A 20,650-nucleotide genomic window follows, 5' to 3' on the forward strand; every position below is an offset into this window, starting at 1 on the left:
CCCTAACCCAAACTCTAATCTCCAACCTTAACCCCAAACTCTAACCCCTAACCCAAACTCTATCCCTAAACATAACCCTAACACTAACCACTAACCCTGACACTAATCCTAAACCTTAACATGAAACCTAAGACCTAACCCTGACCCTAACCCCTAGCCCCTAACCCTGAAAGTTAACCATAAACATAACCACCTAACTCCCTAACCCCCAAACTCTAACCTTGTAACCATAACGTTAATCCCAAACCCTAAACCTAACGATAACACTAACTCCTAAACTTAAACCCTAACGCTAACCCTATCGCTAACCCCCTAACCCTAATGCTAACTCTATCAATAATCCTAAACCCAAAACTAAACGTTTAACTCTACCCCAAGCCTAACCAGTAAACCCTAACCCTTAGCCCTAAATGCTAACTCGAAATCCTAACCCTTACCCTAAGCCTCAACCATAACTCTTAAACCTAAACGTAACCCCTCATCCTAACTCTCTAACACTACCCAAAACCCTTAATCCTTACCCAACCCCCCAACCATAACCCTATCTCAAACCCTTAAACCAACCCTAACCATATCCCTCACCCCTAATCCTAACCCTTAACATAGCACCTAAACCTAACTCCAAACCCCAACCCTAGACTAAACCTAACCCTAACACTAAATGTTAATGCTAATCCTAATCCCTATCTCTGACCATAACCACTAATCCTAACTCCTTGCCCCTAACCCCCTACATCTAACGACCCAAACCAAATTCCAGAAACTAATCCTAATTCTAAATCTAACATTAACTCCTAACACTAACCCTAACCCCACCACTAACCCCTAACACCCCTAAACAGTAAACCTAACCTTAACCCTATCCCTAACACTAACCCTATCCCTAACTCCTAACCTAATCCATAACCCCTAACTCTAACCCCTAAACCTAAAATGCTAAATTTTAGCCCCTAACTCTAACCCCCTAACCCTAATCCCAAAAATCTAGCCCTAATCCTAAAACTAACGCTAACTCAGACCCCTAACTCCCAACCCCGACCCCATCCCTAACCCTATCTCTAACTCCTTGCCCTAATGGCTCAAACCCTAACCCTTACCCTATTCCTTTTGCCAGTGCCCACAAGAGGCTCTGCTTCCCTTCAGAGCACCCCAGGGCTTTTGCCGGGCTTTGCTTTCGCCTGCCAGGGGCCCTGCTTCTCTCCAGAGTGCCCCAAAGCTTTAGCCAGGTTTTGTGAGGTCTGCAAAGGGCCCTGCTCCCTTCCAGAGCACCCCAGGGCTTTTGCCAGGCTTTGCTGACGCCCAGGCATGTCTCTGCTGCCTTCCAGAGTGTCTGACAGCTTTTGCCAGGCTTTGTTGGTGCCCACAAGTGGCTACCAAAGGAAGGTGAGGGCCACTAACAGCTTTCAGTCCTGGCCACTTCTGTGTGGGAGCCCTAGGTGGTGGGCGTGCATTTTTTGGAACTGGGCTCTGGTGAGGGTGTAGGTGAGTAGGAGTCTTCCCAAACTCAGACTGAAGGCAAGAGGAATCTCTCCAATGATTTAAAGGGTGCTGGATGGGATCCTACATAAAATTGGCATGACTTGGAGTTGACAGTTCTATTGTGACTAGCGCCTGTCACTTTACAGCCCTGCAGATACTGGCACACTAGCTGCTGTTGAAATTCACAGGTGCTGCTCATAGATGTTAGTCTCAGCAGTCTCTGCTTCTGCTCATCTTCAGAACATCCTCCGGTCCTCCTGAAGCTTCTCTGTGATTCACATGCCTCATTTCTCAAATCCCCAATAGCTCAGGTTCCTCTGCGAATTAATGTGTTACAATAGGTGGAAATCACCAGCCCTATCTGTCCCTCTCTCCTCTGCATAATGAATCCTTCTTTGCATGCTCCTTCCCCCAGGCAAAGCATTCATTCTTCCACACTGGTAAGTGACAAATTTGCTTCTTCCAAAATGAATTCTTGCCTTCTTAATACTTGCCTGTGCCCTGGTTGCTAATACTGTCTCACATTGTGCCACTATCTTGCCAGCCTTTCCTCTCTGTTCTTAACAACTACATTAATTGTATATATACTGGCATATATAAACATAGACTGTGCCACTTATCAGTCACAGAGTGTTTCCAAGCAAGCACTAAATTACCGTGTGAGAGCTTTTCTCTTCATCTGTGAAATCAGCTCCAGAGCAGAAACATGTTTTTCACTTTCCTCTTGTCTATGTCAGTTGAACATGCAAGTCCACAGAGTGAAGGTCTCTTCCACTCAGACACTGAGGAAGCTGTTGCCAACAGTTATTCTGGAAGCTCCCCAGCAAGCTTAGTTGCAAGTAGAGCTTACAGGGAAAAAAAAAAATAAGTAATTTATACAATTAAATGAGAACTGCAGGTCATAACGCCACGCCTGATACCTCACTTCAACTCATTCCCTAAATCACAGTCTAATCCTACAGTGTCAGTACCTGGTTTCCTCATCTCAAACAAAACTCCTTGTAGGTTTCCATCTCCCAAAGTTCCTTGTCATTAAAAGACATGTTGTTTACTGACCTTAACACGTGTATTCTGAATTCTTGCCCAAATTGGTGTTTTCTTCAAAGACCAGCATCTTTGTGTCATTACATGGGAATCCCAGCTTCCATTGTTAAAGACAGAAATCTTAGCTTTAAAAGATGTGATTATAAAATAGAAGTTGCAACATCTCAAAGAAGCAAACTTAACTCCATCTACAAACATGGTAACTTTTAAAAGTCCTCCTATGTTAAGGAACCCAGTAAGTAACTTTTAAGTGAGTTGGCAAGGCTGAAGACTGTCTCAATTGTAGTTTCTTTTGGAAAAGTCTATTATACACATACACTTCCCTACTCCCAATTCCAGTCTTTTGGAGGACAAGGCGGAAGAAGAAACCATCTAAAGATCTTTTCCACTGGAGATCAAAAAAGGGTAATGCTTTCATGTGTAAAGTAGAAATTTAGTACAGTCTGCCACCTCAGAGCAGGACATAGACACATCCTCTACAAGTCCAACACTGGCTTCCACATGATGAGGCCCATCCCTTCAATACAATGGAATGTTATTATTTTATGGATAATCTCTCTGAACCACGTTGGTGGTCAGCTCCTACCAGGGCTGCTTTCCAGTAGAGTGGACACCTATCCCTAGAACGTGGACTTTGCCAAAGCCACAGTCAGGACCATTTCCAGGAGCTTGGGGTCACTTGGTTTTGAACAGAACAGGAGCTCCAGCCATCCATATTCCCAGGGGCCTGCTCCTTCTTTCACTACTAGTATGTGAGTTATGGAACTGAAGACCACTGAGTCACCTACATATGTTTGCACTCAGTCCTCCTTTGCAAATGCCAGGATATGCATGAAGAGATATAGAAATAACTGCATTCAGCAAAGAGATCATAAAAATGAGAGCAGGGACAGCCAGGGGGTTTATTACGTCTCAGGAAAATAAAACAACCCCTTCCCTTTATTTTCTTGCTAGTGAATTGAATGTCGCAACCAAAGCCATAAATCATTTATCTGCAAATGCTCCCGCTGTCTGCAAATGCTGTTGGACTCCTCACTTGCTGTGTGCTGGCACTGGGACATACAAACGTGTCTCGCGATTCCTGCCCTGTCAAAGAGCTTCCTGGCACCAGTGGATATGCCAATCTGCTACTGAGTAAGGCGCAGCAAGCAACCTTTTCTGCTGCGTAGGAAGGAACAACTGCTAATTTCCAACTCTGCAGCTTGTGTTGGCTGTCAAGGACAGACAGACAGTGAGTTACAATGAAACTATAATGTAACTCCATCAGTCCAAAGACAGAGCCCATGGCTCCTTCTCTTATTTCGATGTATACTTCACAGAAAATTATTGCCAGTGGAAGCAGCCTGAAGCACTGACTTGGGGAAGTATTGACTGTAGCCAGTCTACTAATTGTCACTTAGTAGTTCAGGGCACCAAAAAAGAAGGAAACTCATGTTTCGGCCGAGGAACAACACGTTAAGTTCCAATTAATTAATCTGTGGGCAGTTTTGATTTTCCTTTGTGCACAAGGGGCACAGGAACAAAACACATCTGCAAGTTATTATGTGCTGTAACCAATATAAAACTGACAGGGGAACCCCTCAAATGGTTTTAAGAGCTGACGAGTTTTGGGGAACGGATGATCTGTAGCTCATGATGTGTATACTCACCTCTGCTTTCCACAATGGAGCACACCTGCGCTTGCAGAGCACGCAGCAGCAATGTTACCCTCGGGCTAGCAAGAGACGAGGGCTAGTTTGCACAGGTTGCCCTGTCCAACATTTACGTTAGTTTTGCCCCATTTTCTTTTAAAGATGGTTCTTAGGAAAATGTCATCTCTCCTGCGTTAACCCTTTCTTGTTTCTTCTCAACAATTAACAGTCCAACACTGGATCAATTTGACCTTCCTCCCTTGGAAAACATTTGACCTGTACAGCAAAATTTGTTTTGCATAAAACAGTTTCAGTCATGCAACCATGTGTATCCCCCTTGCGTTTGTGTTGCTAATAAAGGTTTATATTTGGCATGGACAGACAGCATTGAGTTGTTCTCTGTTAACGCGTGTAGGCAATCCTGTCAGGCCTCAAGAAGGAATTACAACATAGCAGCGCTGCAATAGCCTGCAAGACTCAGCTACCAGCTCAGCTCAGCCTGGCCCAACTCTCAGGCAAATAAAATGCTCCAGGCAACTGCTGCAGAAACCTCTGGGGATCCAGCAGAGGATCAAAAGAGAGAGTACTTCTGTGCAGAAGCCAAACCAAAGCCAAACAATGTTGAGTGGAGCCATGGCAGGCACAAGTTGTGGTAGGAGTCCATCTGTTTTTGTCAAAGCACACACAACAGAAGAGCCCATCATCTGTGCAGCAGTACACATGGCAGGTTGTGTGAGCCATGACTGAAAACCTCAGGCATTACTATTTTCTGTTGCTTGTTACCATCCTGTTTCTGTCCCTGGGGGGGTGAGACAGAAGCCACAGAATTAAGTGGGGGTTGGGGGGGGGCACAGGACAAGAAAATACACAACCTTAAGTAGAGAAAGAACAGCAGTCTGTGTTCAGGATGGAAGAACAGCATACGCCAAGACACAGGCCTCTTCAGGGACATCACTACAATGCTATTTCTGTTGTACGCTTCTGGAAACTGCTCTGCAGAGTCCTCCTCCACTGTGGTCCCTCTTCGTGTCAGTTCCACCAATTTTTAAGTGCAGGATTAAAAATCAACAGGGCTAGGCGGAAAATATCTCAGAATAAAGCGAAACCAAACTGTTCACTTCACCTGTAGGGACATCTGCGTCTCCCCAACTCAGCTGGGCCCCAAGGGGAGGAGGTAAGAGTAGCTACTGCTTCACCTCAAGGGAGAGAAGGGAGCATCCTTACTTGTTTTGGTGATTGTAAAGAGCAGCTTTAGATTTTGGCAAACAGAAACCTGGAAGTAGCAAGAAACAATATACTGTGATCTAGTTAACAGCCTCAACAAGACTCATCCTCGTTAAGAAAGGACTATGAGACTCCTGAGAGCCCAAGCGGTCACACTGACCAATTTACCAGAAGCAGTGGTGATTTCCCACTGGGATGGGCGGCTGTACACCTCAGCATCATTGAGAGCTGACGATTTCTTGAGGTTACAGGCCAAAGCTGACAAGCTTCAAGACAACTCCTTGCTTTAGCCCATCAGTCGATGGTACTGTCAGCTCTCCACAACGACAAACTCAAGCCCTGCTGCTCTGAACACCACTGTTAGTAAAGCACTAATATGACTTGAGAGCTCTTGCCTGAAGGGTCCAGTTGTACACAAGCACTTAATATGACAGAGGAACACTTAAAAATGCTTCTCAGTGAGGTTATTAAAGTGGTCTGAGAAGCAAGCTAGCTGGTACAGAACAGGTCATACCATTTCACTGCTCCATGTGTCAACTTTCACAGCTATCAAACACAGAGGACAGAAACTGTCCTCTATAAAGCTTATATTAACCTATGGATGGAAATTGCAAAGAAAAGCGAGGGCTGTTTATGTGAAGATCCTGCCCTCCTACCACACAGGTCTACTTCAACAAGAGTCCTTTTGATCCAAGGGCAAGATGCTCCTTTCTTCTATACAAAGTTCCTTCTCCCAGTAAGGGCTGCCCTTGGATGTTTTGCAGAGTGTGTAACAGCAGGTTTTCAACAGCCTGCAGGATCTTTAAGCGTTACCATTGGCTAAAAAGAGATCACTAAATTATATTTGCTACAACTCAGGCTGCCGTAAGGATGAAGGGACAGCTCCATCCATTACGCATGTCCAATAAAACATCACACAACTGAGAGAAGATAATAGACGCAAAATGGCAGGTGAGCCTGCTGCTCCTATCCGAATAAGCTGAGTTAAGCAATGGGCAAGCTGAGATGAGGAAAAGCAGAACATCAGCAGCATGTGGAAAGGTTCCTGCCTGGGCCTTTTCATGTAAGCAGCCTGGGAGAGCAATAGCCTTTTCCAGACTTTGCATACCAGCAAGTGGAACATTACCTCCAGTCCACCTTTTTCAGTTGTGCAGGACTCAAAATAGCAGGGCAAGAGGGAAGTGTTGCATTCCCACTGCTTATTGTGGAATGGCCAAGCTCTCACAGCACTACAGATCCATGGTTAAGACAGATTCCTCTTATTGCCCAGTTCACAGCTGCTTTCTTTGATAAGTCACAGCCATCCCTGGGATCACCCTGCCCAAGAGGACGGAGACAAGCAATGCTCTTGAGTACAATGGGGTTCGCTGGAGCTGTTACCTCTCAACACCTTATTAGTACCAGTTATGGTTCTTCTCACACATGTCTCCAGCTCCTCAGAACAGCAGGTGGTTTGTGAGAAACTGCTTGGTAGAAGAGCAGCAGCAGAGCAAAGGCAAACAAAAGTCTACCTTCAAAACACACTTAAATGGGAGAGAAGGCCCTTACCTCAGTTCCTCCATCTGCAGTTCCTGCACTGGGATCCTGCTAAGAACTCAGAAGTAATCACTAGACCAGTTGTAAGAATAGGCCAAAACAGAGACTGAGCTCAGCTATTTTCTCCATCTATGTCCTCAGTGCTCCTTCACAGTCACCCATAAAACGTTTTAGCTAGCAGAGAACACGGAAACTGTCAATGGAAGGCAAATGAGCAGGACCCTGGACTCTTGCTGTTCTGGTAGCTTCCTCAGCTAAAAGCAAATCAACCCACCACCTTCACTCAAGCCTACAGCCAAGCACATCCCTCCACAGAACCCGGCCTGTACATCGTTTGCTGTCTGGAAGCTTTGAGAGAGATGGGAGAAGAACAGTCTCATCTTCATGAGACATCCGATTCCAGTCGGAGAAGAATTTATGCCGATACAAAAGATGTCAACCTTCACGTGACTTGTTATAAGGAATCCTGGATGACAGTGTAGTGTGCAGGGGAGTCTGTTCCAGCAGGGTCCTGACACTGCAAAGGGCTGCTCTGCTGCTGCTGTTTTTCAGGAAAATACAGTGTTTTGTAAATCAGATCTTTGACAGCAGAAACGTCGCTTCTTTCTACAGAAAAGAGAGGAAGACAGTTGTTAGGGATTCTCAACAAGCAGTATAAAAGCCCCTCTTCCTGAAGAAGTACCTGGAACTCTAGTTCCCAGCACGTCACCTGCCAGCAGCACATCATCTCTTTTTTCCTGTACAGCCATCACCCTTTCTGCACTCACCCACACCCAGCTGCTGCAGGAGACTTCCAAACTCTGGGTCACAATCCAGGATTTTCAACAGGTTGGTGGACTCCATTCTCTCCAGCTGCACGTCCCAGTAGATGTAGATCTTCTGATTGAAGCTGACATAAACCAGGCAGGGGCTGTTGCTTCCTCCTTTGCATGCATAGAGGCCTACAGAAACCAAAAGTGTGGAGATCTGACTACTTGCAAAAGTACAGAGAAAGCAAATAGGGAACTTCTTATGATGAGTACAAAAGCTGTTAGCAGCAAGCACCTGGAGAGAGTGGCATAGATATAGACTTGCGTATATGAAGTCCCTTTAAGACAATCCAAGAATGTGTCTCTAAACTACTATTAACGCACAGAGCTTGGGGATTTGCAAGCTGCTTCTTGCAGGTCTGAGGAGAGGGGACTGAGCAAAGCCAAGGCTTAGGCTGGTTCTGTGGGGCTCCTCATCTCCACTTGAGAACAGCTTAGAAGTCTACAAATTAACAAAGCAGTGGAGAAGACAAGAGACCACTGTAGCACTCCCCCCAAAAAACCCCAAACCACCACAGACAAAAGTCAGCAGCACCTCCTCTTGCCCCTACTTTTCACAGGTGCCACCAGAGGTAAGACTAGCTGGGCATTCTGCAGTATACACACAGGGAAACTATTCCTCACTGCAGATGGACAAAAGATTCAGTGTCTCCCAGAAGGCAGTAGGAGCTTTGAGGGAGAAACGCTGCTAGGGCTGGCTTTGGAGACAGGATTCCCACCTGCACAGAACGCACTGACATTCTCATCTGCTTGAAATCTGGCAACAGTCCGATTGTGGTCGATGATGTATGTCTGACCATCCCATGCACAGGCAATCACCTCCTCATGCCCATTGCCCTGCAGGAACCATAAGATGGCATATTAGCACACACATCAACTATTCCCAGAGGCATTCAGGAATCTTTCCTGCTTGTTCAGAGACAGAACACTAATGCCTGAACAAGATGTCACTTTTGGATGTCTCATCCAGACAGTTCACACTTGTCCAGTTTTTTCGCACTTGGAGACCATCTCTCCCTATTGTAATCCTTACATATCATTAAGAGGCTGTAGACAACTGGGGTACTAGCAGTGGGCAAAAGCATTCAACTTTGCAATAAGATAAAAGAACAGCTTGGGGATGAAAAGTTCATAGCAGGGTGCTGGGCTCACTAGGTCAAACAGGCCGACACAGCTCAACCTCTTGCAGGCGGACAGACTGACGTGAGTGCAGAATGCACCAGCACAGTCAGAGCACTCTGTGTGTCATCTTTAGAAAATCCCAACCTTCTTCAGCTGAGTCATACTCCCTCTGCCCTTCCTAAAGTCATATACACAAAGCCATGTTGAGTTTTTTTGTCTTCATCCCTCTCAGCCCTATTCAGAGACACTCACCGTAACATCCAGCTTTTCCAGAGCAAACAGCTGGTGATCAACCTGCACGGACCAGAGCAGTTTGTCTGCTCCCTCCATGAGCTTCAGTGTCCCTGAAAGGAAAAATGAAAAAAATAAAGTTTGTCTTGAAAATATTATGAGGGAGCAAGATGTTTGCTAACACCGGGCCCTGCACACTCCTTCAACACTTAGGATCTGCAGGCAGAGGGTTGGGCCCAGGGTACAGGCTGCAGTTGATAATAGATAACAGAGTCTCAGTTCTGGGAAGGACAGCAGTCCATTATCTCGTCATCACTAACTGGAAACAGAAAGGAAAAATGCCAGCCCTGCTAATTGGATTGTGCTTTAAGACCAGAAGAAAACTGACCAAAACAAGGTCCCAAAGTACAGTACCTCAACAGATCTCACACGAGACAGTGAGTAAACTAGAAGCTTCTCACCACGTCCCAGAGATCGTGCGATCTCAGGACAGCATGTTGACGGGTATCAGCTGAGAGCTGGCTGGCTAATAGCGTGGGCATGGCCTCTTGTCTGCTACAACCATACTGGACGCTTACCTCACATACCATTTTTCTATCACACAGAGATACTGTGATAGGACTGGGGGCGGGAGGGGCAGGGCTATGACGGAGTGGAACATGAATCTATCCTCACAGTGCCCTTCAGCCTCGGTAAGGCCGAGTGAAATACAGTGAAGCAGGAAGCCTTACCAGATGCAGAAGCTTCAGAGGTTCAGGCCCAAAGAATAATCTGAAACTCCCTAGCAGGACATCACTGGGCAGGTGGACACCTGGCCCAAACAGGCCAGGCTGCCCATCTGGGAAAAGATATGTACAGCATCTCGTCTCCACACTGTTGGTTTTTGGACAGAAACCCTGCATTCAGCTCATTAGATTTAGTCCTATTGCAGCCTGTCCTATCACTTCTCGGTCAGGGGCACAGCAGAACCACCTGGCTCCAGGCCTGCGTAAGGCCAGCTCCTCTCTAGCAATACTCAAGTTCCAGCATCCATTTCCTTTACTGCTTTTCAAAACAACCCAAGTCCCTTCAAGTACAAGGACACATCTCTGCTGTGGTTTAGAGGCTCCTGCCTACATGAACGGCACTTGCTGAATAGGCATCTCAGTTGTCTGACTGTTGAGTAAGCAGGCAACTCAGGAGTCAGCAGATGAAAGTTCTAGTCTCTTTCTCCACCTCAAGCTCCTTTGGGCCAACGACCTAGCCTCTTCGTTTTCCCAGCCGCTTGCTTCAGCACAGCTTTAATACTTCTACCCCCATAGGCCATGAAAGTAATTAGCGTTTGTAAAATGCTTTGAAAGCCACAGATAAATAGACTGTAGCAAGGGAGAGAAAGGCAGCTGTTAGTAACAGATAGAAAAGATACCAGATTTCCTGGAGAGAGCAAGCCTGCGCAATATCAGACCCAATTGAGTAAGGAATAGAAACACAGGCTCAGCTTCAATGTGTTTCATCATATCCTCAGAGACAGGCATGTTATGACACACCTAGTTTATGGAGGACTTGCTCACAGTGACAACTCTTACCTTAGCTCCTGTCTTAGCTTTCATGCCTTCATATAACATATGTTGGCAAAAGGAGTCTGCGTCAAGTCTCTTGCCTGACCCAGAAAGCATTTCTGAAGCCTGGCTCCCCCTTCTTTCAAAACCAAAAGCACTTTTTTCCTCCCTTTGAATCAGTGACGGGCCTTGGTCGCCCTACAGGCCTTTCTTCCAGGACAGTGGTAGGACTTACCATCCAGAGTACAGAGGGCAAAGAGACCCGAGCCACTATTCTCACTGGAGCAGCCTGTAAGTGCAGAAGAAAATTACAGGAGTTGATGCCGTTTTATGAGTATCATCCCCTCCCTCTCCTGAAAAAAAAAGGATCTAAAATGAGCTGATCCATCCTGCCTCCTTTTTTGCCCAACCTTGACACTTGGCTTAGCAGATATCTGCAGATTCTTACAACCAATCATACTTCTTACTGGCTTTTAGATGGGGGCACTAGGGCACTGCATCTCAGAACCCAAGACCTTTGGTTTGCACTGATGTGCAGGCACGTCTGTCTCTGCTGTCTGTTCCTAGGAGTCTGTACCATGTATGCACTTGCACGCACATGGCAGTTCTGATTTTTGTGGACTGCCCACTCCATGCATCACATCCCCTCCATGCTCCAGAAATGCACAAGCATAGGCAGGACCATCACAAGGGACAAAGTGAAGAACAGCTGAAGCCAAACAAGAGTATTACAACTGTACCCTCACCGTTTCTTTCAAGGATAGGAACATGGCCTTCAGCTGTTCTGGGAAGGCGCAGGGTAAAAAAATAGAGGTCCCGCCAGAAGGACAAAGCGTCAGTCATGTTAATACAAAAGCACCTCCATGGCAACTCCTGAATGAGTCTGTGGAGATCACACTACCAGCTATAGTGTTTTCACTGTAGCAAAACTGTACAAAAGCTGTGATCCTCTCCCAGCAAACACTGGTCAGATGCTTAGAGAGCCCTTGCCTTATGAGCAAATTAGACAAGTGCGTTCATGCTCATCTACGCACTCAGCCCTGAGCGCGTAGATTTCCTGGGCTACGCTTATACAGTTGTGAACTTCCAGCAAGCAGTATCCTCTCCAAAGCCTGTATAGCACAGTTGTGTGCAGGACAGAAGCACTGACAAATGTGACTACTTAAATGTGAAGAGGAGACTCCCCTGACCACGAGGCTGCTTCAGCCCTTCAGTAGACTCTCTACCTAGCTACCAATCAGAAAAGACAAACAAGTTTTGAAAGTGATATCACATTTGGCAGGGGAGGACTGGAGCTGTACTCAACTACAGCTGCATTTAATCCTTTCAGTGACAATGGAAGAGACCCACTGGCTCCCTAAGGTCTGCAGGAACTCAGGAAACCTGGCAGTCAGGGACAAGCCACCAGAGCTGAAAAGAAATAGGCAGTTTCACCAGAATGACCTAATACTGCAAGCCTACCTCCACTGTCCATAGACAGCTCCAAGCTACAAAACCCTGCGCACTCCTAGGTCACAGACCACCCTATTTCTGCAGATCAGCTTAAAGTAAATAGTTGCTCAAGTGCTCTATTGCCCCTAGCTGACATTCATCCAGACAGGCTCTGATCCAAAAAGATCTGCTGTGTCCCCCTTACAAACTGGCCAGCACAGCGCTCTTCAGCTGTTTCATTACTGATGGTCCAGCATCAGTGAGCTTTTCACAACCTTCTCTTCATCCCTTGTTCTGTGTGCCTTCATTTTTCACAGACACCTCTCATTAGATGCAAGGGTTTGTGATGCAGTGAAATATTAGATTTCATGCTCTGTTGGCCACGTTGCTCACAGCAGCATCCAAGATGCTGAAAGCATTACAAGCTTAGGAACTGGGGAGAAAGGGCACTCTGGGGAAGGGGAATGGTTTCAGTGGATTGCTCTTCTCCCACAGCTCTAACTACATTGTACAGCCTAAAGTATTCTCAGACAGCACTGCAGGTGGTAATACTTGAACGGAGCAAATGCAGCTGGATTCCAGACAGCTACGGACTAGAAAAAGTGATCTGCATTGAGAATTTTCTGCCTTCTTGTATTATGCCCACACATTCCAAGAGGGAATGAAAGCTATTTTCCACAGGTACCAAAACACGGATCAGCAGGTGCACCAGGCAGAGGTCAGAGCACAAAGCAGTTAGACAAGGGAAGCAGTGTCAGTGTGTGTGAAAACTCTGGACACAACATCTGAACAGAATACCTTAGAAGAAGACAGAGGACAGTGATATAAACGAAATACGGAAGCAGCTCTGGAAGGGTTGGGACTGCATAGGTGAAGGAAGGGAAGGATATAGCTGCCAGGTATCGGGAACCGAATGCTGAAAAGCACAAAAGCAAGAATAAAGATGAGGCTGTGGAAAGGAAGATATGCATCTAGGGAATAAGAAGAGAGCATAAGCTGCAGCCATGCAAAAGCAAAGATCAAGGATATTTGTAGGAGCAAGGCATGTCAGCCATTCAGGTTGACTAAATGCAGGCCACTGGAGGCTGCAGAGAAACTGTTGTCCTAGGTGAAGAGTAAGGGCTACCTAGGGAAGGACAAAGGCTATAAAAAGTTCAAATGCAAATTTCCAGCTGTCTTTTCTTTGGGAGCTGGCTAACAGAAGCTGAGTTCCCTCTGTTCTTGCAGCTGCCTCCCACTGTTATTTTTCAACCATGGGAAATCTGATTTCACGCTGGACTGATGTATTGAAAAACTATTAGGGGCCACTGCTGGGCCAGAGACCTCAAGCTCCTAATCTCTCACCTCGGCCAATGCTGCCAATTAGATGAGTAGAAACATTCTTGTTGTGAATCCGTCCAGATGTTTGGTGTAGAATAACATCTCTAATAGGTGCCTCGCTAGGGAAAACAGAGACAGACATCAGGGAAAGGTTAGAGAACCATGCCTGGGACTGTGCCAGAACGATCTCGAGAGCAGTGTACTCCAAAGCTCTGCAAATCCAGAGACTGATAGAGTTCATGCATCGGTTAGCCCTTTAACGGTAAAGACCAAGGCAAAGAACGCATGCCACCTCAGATATGAAAGGAATTCACTAATATTTAAAAAAAAAAACAAAACAACCAAAGAAAAACCAGAACGATTTGACGCATCAGAAAACCGTAAAGAACTAAGGCCCAACCTTTCAGTTGCTACCCTTCCCACAATTAGATAGGTCACCAGATTGCCTACTCCTCTTTCCCTGGAGATCTAGGTCACCCATTTCCCTGCCTTAGCCTCCAGTACTGCCCCCCTCTGTGAGCTGGTTTTGCCACTTTCCTTGCCCAACGCAAGGAGAACTGAGCAGGACACAATGAAAGCAGTATTCATCTTCATGACAGAGGTATGAAGAGTGTTCATGAAAGCTTGGATGCAGGTGGGCTTAAGTCAGGAACTCCCAACAGGTGGTTACTGAAGCAAGGACAAATGAAAACAACTCCCTCCCTCCCCCCTCAGAAAGGCGGTGTGGTGGTGCCCCCTTGCGACGGCATCTACAGCGGAATCTCCTCATCTATCTCGTGGAGTAATGCTCTTCACCTGCTTGGGGCAGAGTTGTCTCTTCCCTCTGTCGTGGCCTGCTGCTCAGTGTCCCAGGTGCACAGCAGAATGGCATAACCGCAGCCTGGCTGAGACACCATCAACTCCGGAGAGCCATCAGGACCTGGGTTCACAGACAGGCTGTCCACCTGTATTGGCAGAGAAAAAACGTGGACGGTCAGACCGAGAACTTTAAACACCTCAGAAGGGTTCACTGCACTCCTTGTACCTGAACTTAAAATATGACAGATCTTCTCATAGAGCTGAACAAATTCAGCTAGAAGCAAAACGTCCAAGTTGCAGTAAAAGGTTATGTCTCCCTACCAAAAGCCACTTAAGAACACACTAGTATTTTCCACTAACTCTCTCTGGTTGGGTGAGAGCAACTGACTGTTTCCCAGACCAACCCAGCAGCTGCTCTGTAGAACAACCACTGGCAAATCTCCTTTCAAGCCATCAACATGACAACTGCTTTGTTCACAGGACTGAGACTTTGTGCTTCTTCCCCTGGGAGAACCACCTCTTGAAGACTGTTATGGCAACTTCTGCTCTGAACACCTTGTTTCCTTACCTGACCTTCTAGCAGCCATTTCTTCAACAGGAGCAACTGTCCAGAAACATGGTCTGGATTCTCCGACAAGTCCTCCCAGCGAAAGGCACGTACCACCCTGTCAGTGTAACCCACCACCAACTCACACTTCCCATCTCCATCTGCAGGGAATACAAGGAGATAGATGGGCTCTCTCAGGCTTTCACTGCCCCAATACCTCCAGCATGCAGAAAACCCATCCCCTGGTTTCCATCAGGTAGCATCCCTGAGGATCCCAATCCTGTAATGAGAACTTGCACTTCAGGAAAATTCCTGAAGTTCTTGCTTCTCTCCTCCATGACTTTGCTGTGGTTTGCTTGTTAGAGCACCTGTTTCAGCAAGATAGTGAGTCCCACGCACTTTCTCTCTCTCCTCCACCACCTCATACCCACAAACTCCCTCACCCTGCACTCCCACACACCAGCTTCCCGGCTCACCAATGTCACTGATCAGCATGACTTTGGTGTTGGCAGGAATGTGCTGTTTGAACACTGGCTTCTGCTCTTCTGCTGCTGCCAACTCATGGTGGCCTGAAGCATCTGGGTGTTTTGGAGAAGTCAGGTCAAAAAGATGAAACCAGCCTTCTGCACTCACTGCCACTACGAGATTCTAAGAGGGAAGAGAAAAAACATTTGATTTTTTCTATTTTAGAAACTGCAGAAGCTGTCCCACAGCAGGGTGAGGGAAGATATGAGGGTAGATCCATCAAGATCAGACTGCTACAGAGGGAACAGGAGAAGATTTTTGGCCAGCATACAAACTACTCAGGTACTACAGGGTCCAAACTTCTTGTTCATCCTTGTCAGACGAGAATATCAAGTTGATGCGTGCATGCAATCCCCAAACAATGTGTGGCTTCCTCAATGCTCACTTCAGCTCTGCTCCTCACTGGAGCACACATAGCTAGCGTATTTTAGGCAAGTTGCCTAAACAGGGACTTTTGGACTCAGTTAACCTGGTTTAACCCCCAGAAATAGCAATCCAGCAAAACAAGTCATATTAGACCCAGTGGAATTTGCTTGGGAGCCTGGACTATTCTGTGGCTCAGCCTTGATTAGATGGCCTTAAATGCTACACAGCCAAGTGGCAGAAGGGCCATGACCCACAGCAGGGAATAGCACAGAGCAGGGTAAAAGCCACGGAGGAAAAGGAGTAACCCTCAAACCACCAAAGCCCTGCGACACTCACAGAGGGGAACGTGCAAATCAATAGTGCTTTCTGAAGACAGGACGGGTTTCCTTGCTCACTAAAACCTGCATATGGCCCACAGATACAGGTTACATGTAAACAGAAGAACAGTTTTAAAACAACAGTGCTAAAATTCTATGAGCAAGGGCAGATCCTGGAGAGAAAGCACCTGCTACCTGTCCCCCTCCACTCTCAGGATATGACATGACCCTAATCTCATAAGCACCTCCCACGTGCCCTACAGACACAGCTGGGAAGAGTTTGGCTGCTCTCACCTTTCCTTTATTGCATACATCTCCCACGCCAACACATGTGAGCTGCAAAAGAAAAGAAGGGCCATACGTGAGAGAAGGCAACACAAGACAGCACTCTGGGATAAGCCTACCCCCTCCTCTCTCATAAACCATCTCTTGAACTCTAAACAGCCTTTTCAAGGACAAAGAGAGTAGAGACAGAAACACATCTGTCATACAATTGCCCAGAGCCCTGGGGCAAAATCCACAATGCACATAAGCAGGGTCAAGGTGGGACAAAGGCCCAGTTCCTGTGTTTGTTCAGTACTTTGCTCATCACTTCTTGCCCATGGGACTAGCTGTGGGCAAAAGCAGGGTCTTGCATAACTACATGAAGGGCATCATAAGCAGTTCTGGCTGCCATTCCCCTCTGGCCTACGTATTCCTAGGCAGTGGTCAAGGACAGCTGGCTGCACATACACCTAAAGGCCTAAGCATTTAAAAATTTTGTCAAGAACTGACCATTCCTTGGCAAGATCGCACAGCCCACGGTTTGCTGTCATCGTTCTTGTAAACACAGAGTTTCCCATTGGTGTCTCCCACCACTAGCTCATTCAGCTGTAGAAGAGAACTGGCTTAATAAGAAGAAATTCACAATTGCAGTAACAGTATTTATTCCCACACAGACATAATTACAGAGTTCATATCTAAAAATCACTCTGTGGAAAGAAGCAGCAAAGCAAGACAAGAGTTAAAGAGACAGCCTCAAATCAATAGAGGGGGAAAAAAACCAAAACAAACCAACTTAATTCTACTCTCACAGATAAAAGAGCTGGAGAGGGGCTCCTTAGAGCAACATCCTATTATCTACCGCTTCTCTAGCCGTCGTTTCAGGGTTTTGTCACTGACTGTTTTAACGTCCTGCTCTGCTGATCATCATCATCACCACCACCCCATCAGCCATCCTCCAATCTAGATCAACTTCACATTTCTTGAGTCACCCGAGGAAGCTGATGGCAATGGGCAATCCAGAAAGAGGCTGCAAGAACACTTATAACAGATTTACGCAGGATGCTCAATCTCGCTGATAAAGGGGTAAAAGTCTTTCAAAACGGTGATTATTTCTTTAAAGACGACTGCTAAAAATCGCCAACCACGCTGCCTGGCGAGCCTACTCCTACTGTCCCATCTTCTGCATCACGCTTCTGTGTATTTAAATTGTGTGTGTTTCATAACTCCCTGCACAGGTTACCCCACATAACACAACGTCTTATGGGAAAATGTGTTTTATCATCCACTGTACTGCTAGCCACGACATTTTTCAGGATAGGGCTGTAATAAAATTTGACTGTTGAGGAGAAGGGGCAGTTTACATATACCTTGTTAAGCTAACCTCTTCCTAGTTACAGACAAATCGGACCATCAGAAACGGCCATTTGTGGGGCTGACAGCAACGTTCCCGATGCACATCCACCCATTGTAGAGATGAAGAGACATTAAAATGCGGCTCTCTACCTTGTTTCTGATCCACTGTGCCCAAGCAAAGCGTTTCCCCACAGCGCTACATCTCCACCAGCGTGGCAGGAGACTGGCTCGCTCTCTTTGGGACCAAAAGTTAACCTTTATAGTACCTATACATCATCCAGGGCCCGTGCCAGGGGTGCTTAGCGCATCTAATGGTGATGGAAGCACCGACCAGCTGCAGCCCAGGACCACTAAAACGTTCAGTTCCCAAGGGACGTCTGGGGGCCACGTGACCCATCCTCTGGCCCTCGCGCCTCTGACCTTGCTCAAGCGCCCGCCAAGCTCCCAGTCCCGCAAGGGTGGGAGCCCCATCACCTCCTCCAGGAGCCTGCTCTGGCACCGCGCCATCCTCTCGGTGCTGACCCCAGCTCCATTTTAGCTTCCTTCGCTACAACCTGCGACTGTCGCCCCTTGCCCTGCCGCTGCTGACCTCCAACAGCGGCTACGGGCAGCCCCGGGGTGCTCCCCAGGCCGGCCAAGCCCGGCTCCTTCGCCCCGCGCAGCGCGACGGCCCGCTGTTGGGCTCCCTCCAGCTGCCCGCCCAAACCGGGCCCGCGCCTCCGCCTCCCCCTGCCCCTGCCCCGGAGGCGCCGCCACCACGCGAGGGCGGAGCTCGCCCCACCCCGCCCCGCCCTGGGCCCGCGCCGCCCGCCCGGGCCCGCAGCAGCCACCCCCGGCCTCCGTACCGCGTCGTTGTCGGCGTCCCCCAGGCAGATGGCGTGCGGAAAGAGGCTGCCGCCGAAGTCGAGCGCCACGCACTGCACGTAGCTGACGGACCGCATCCCGCCGCCCGCAGAGGCGGAACTCCCGCCGCCGGCTGCCGGGCCGGCCGCCAGGCTGGGACGGCGGGGAGCGACGGCGGCTCCGCAGGTACAAACGCGGTCGGGGCGCGCAGGCGCAGGGACGGGATCACGTCGGGGCGGGGCGCTCCGGTCAGCTCCCCCTCGGCGCGGCCCTTCCCCCGCCCCCGGTTTCCCGCCGTTCCGCGCGGAAGCGCCCCGGAGCCCGGCCCCGCGGGGCCAGGGGAAGTGCGAACCCCGCCTCGCGCTCCGTCTTTGCCGTTGCTCTCCGGGCAGCCGGGCCCGCGGCCGCCCTGCCGCCCCCCGCGGCGTGCCGCGCCCCCCTCCGGCTGAGCGAGTGCCCGACGGCCGTCCCCGTTATCCGGTGTCGGGCGGCGCCGCAGTGCCGGCGCTCCGCCCGCCGCTTGCCAAACGGGAACAGGTTTTACGCGGTGCAGCTCGTCCCGACAGCGAAACCGCCTCCCCGCCGCCTTCTGCAGACGAGCCCGTTAATTGCCCCTGTAACGATCCGAGGACACGGCCGTGCATGAGACAGCACCGAGCCGTTCCCTCCCGCCTCTGGGACGGGTTGAGCGAAGACCAGTTGTTTCCGCTTTCAGAGATGACAGGGAACGGGGACACTTCTCTCACTTCAAAGATACTGTACTACTATGAGACCACCACACAGGAGGAAGGATTTATAAATTGAGAGAGACAGATGTGTGTGGCTTACAAAGTACTGTAATTGTTTATTTTACGTATTTTTCTGTAAGGACATAATGAATAGTTTATATTTGAAGTTTACATGCATGACCACTTACAAACACTAGCATGCCATCTTCTGCTGGCAACTAGACCCATTTTTAAAGACAGCACAGAACCTCCTTTCAGCTGCCCCAATAGGGCATGTTTAGAGTCCTTAGTAGATTTACATTCTTAAATATTTCAGTTTGTTATGTAGTAACAATGAAGGCAAAATGGTACACTTTCAAGAATTAGAAATTTATCATTTGAACTTGGCCCTACTCTTACTTTCATAGCAACAACAGTTTCAGCCACGGTGGCTTTTGTTTCCAGTAATGATTCCCAACAAATCAAGCTATTTCCTTGCTGGAGAAAAAGAACTCTTGCTTGACATTCCTGCTCCCCCATACCGTTCTTGTGTGTCTGGAAATCCCCTCTTGTACCTTCAGTTGACAGACATTCTTCACACATTGTTGTAGGTTATTACATTCCCCTTAAAGGTAGTCGTGCTTTAGTACAAGGCGAAACAGTTTTCGTATGCACAGGGCTGACACTACGTAGAGAGTGTGAACTCATAAAAAGCCCCTGCGTTACCTGGCAACACTTAAGATTTTCCTAAGCAAATCAAGCCAGCATTTCCTTAAATGCAACAACGTACCAAGCACTTTTATCCTGCCTCTTCCTCTGTGCCTCCCCCACCCCACTGAAACTCAGGGTTATCACTACACCACGTGGAGAGCGGGGCAGCTCACAGCTCCTACCCAGCAGCAGGTGGGTTGGACTCCAATCCAAACAGGTTGTCCTGGGCCAGGGGACAGGACAGCACATCAAGCAGGCCTTACTGCTTTGGTGACAGTTCAATTATACAGCTGCCACGTCCAAACTGGCGCTCCTGCAGGGGCAGGTACTGGCAGCCTCCCAGACCATAACAACCCTAAGCATAAGTGCTTTATTTATACATTACTTCTCTCTCAGCAAGAGATATTGGGAATTCAAGCTAAGATTTTAGGTGTCATTCATGTTAGAACAGGGATACTCTCTGCAACGTACACAGAATTCCAGCCCCTCCCACACCATGGAAAGACACGACACCTTTCTCACTGCAAAAAAATGCATATTTGTATCTGAAAGGAATAGATTATCTACCTTCCTCCTGCAGAGCAGGCAAAGTGTCCCTGCTGCAAGAGGGTCTCAGAATAGACAGTGGAGATGCCGAGCTTAACGCTACACAACAGGATAAACAGAGAAGGTAGATTTGAGTACTATGTTCCATGCCTGCAGACAAACAAAAAACCCCATCCCAACAAAAATGCCACACCAAACCCAAAAGCAGACCCACCCCCAAACAAGACACACAACATACTGCAGAAAGAAGCAGAATATCAAGTAATAGCTTTCTTGTGAGATGGGGATAAGCAGACATTAGAATCACT

General features: G+C 47.9%; 2 protein-coding genes across 6 annotated transcripts in view; one reads left to right on the plus strand and one right to left on the minus strand.

Moving 5' to 3' along the window:
- Positions 1-4,531, plus strand: part of NRIP2 (nuclear receptor interacting protein 2) — a 25,211-nt gene extending 20,680 nt beyond the window's left edge. For both annotated transcript variants that reach the window (XR_012587186.1, XR_012587187.1), the window contains one exon: positions 3,478-4,531. The gene's annotated coding sequence lies outside the window, so the exon portion shown is untranslated. The remainder of the gene's footprint in view (positions 1-3,477) is intronic.
- ITFG2 (integrin alpha FG-GAP repeat containing 2) lies at positions 2,486-18,739 on the minus strand. 4 transcript variants are annotated; one of them, XM_074588552.1, is made up of 12 exons: positions 18,381-18,735; positions 16,693-16,788; positions 16,213-16,254; positions 15,187-15,358; positions 14,732-14,871; positions 14,161-14,309; positions 13,390-13,484; positions 10,850-10,903; positions 9,098-9,189; positions 8,443-8,560; positions 7,682-7,855; positions 2,486-7,520 (listed from the first exon to the last, which is right to left on the minus strand). In XM_074588552.1, exons 1-12 carry the CDS (start codon positions 18,474-18,476, stop codon positions 7,369-7,371), a joined length of 1,380 nt encoding a protein of 459 aa, XP_074444653.1. In that variant the 5' UTR covers positions 18,477-18,735; the 3' UTR covers positions 2,486-7,368. The 4 variants fall into 4 exon arrangements, with proteins under 4 accessions (XP_074444653.1, XP_074444664.1, XP_074444675.1 ...); XM_074588563.1 differs by lacking the exon at positions 10,850-10,903 and having other exon boundaries at positions 18,381-18,739; XM_074588574.1 differs by lacking the exon at positions 16,693-16,788 and having other exon boundaries at positions 18,381-18,732.
- Between the last annotated feature and the right edge of the window lie 1,911 nt (positions 18,740-20,650).

This window comes from Larus michahellis, chromosome 1 (genome assembly GCF_964199755.1).
Source record: "Larus michahellis chromosome 1, bLarMic1.1, whole genome shotgun sequence".
NCBI classification, from domain to species: domain Eukaryota; kingdom Metazoa; phylum Chordata; class Aves; order Charadriiformes; family Laridae; genus Larus; species Larus michahellis.

Coding starts and splice junctions, on each gene's coding strand:
- ITFG2 (XM_074588552.1), bottom strand. CDS start 18,476: ATGCGGTCCGTCAGCTACGTGCAGTGCGTGGCGCTCGACTTCGGCGGC. Junction 14,872..15,186: donor CATGCTGATCAGTGACATTG/GTGAGCCGGGAA, acceptor TATTCCCTGCAG/ATGGAGATGGGAAGTGTGAG. Junction 13,485..14,160: donor GACAACTCTGCCCCAAGCAG/GTGAAGAGCATT, acceptor TGTTTTCCCTAG/CGAGGCACCTATTAGAGATG.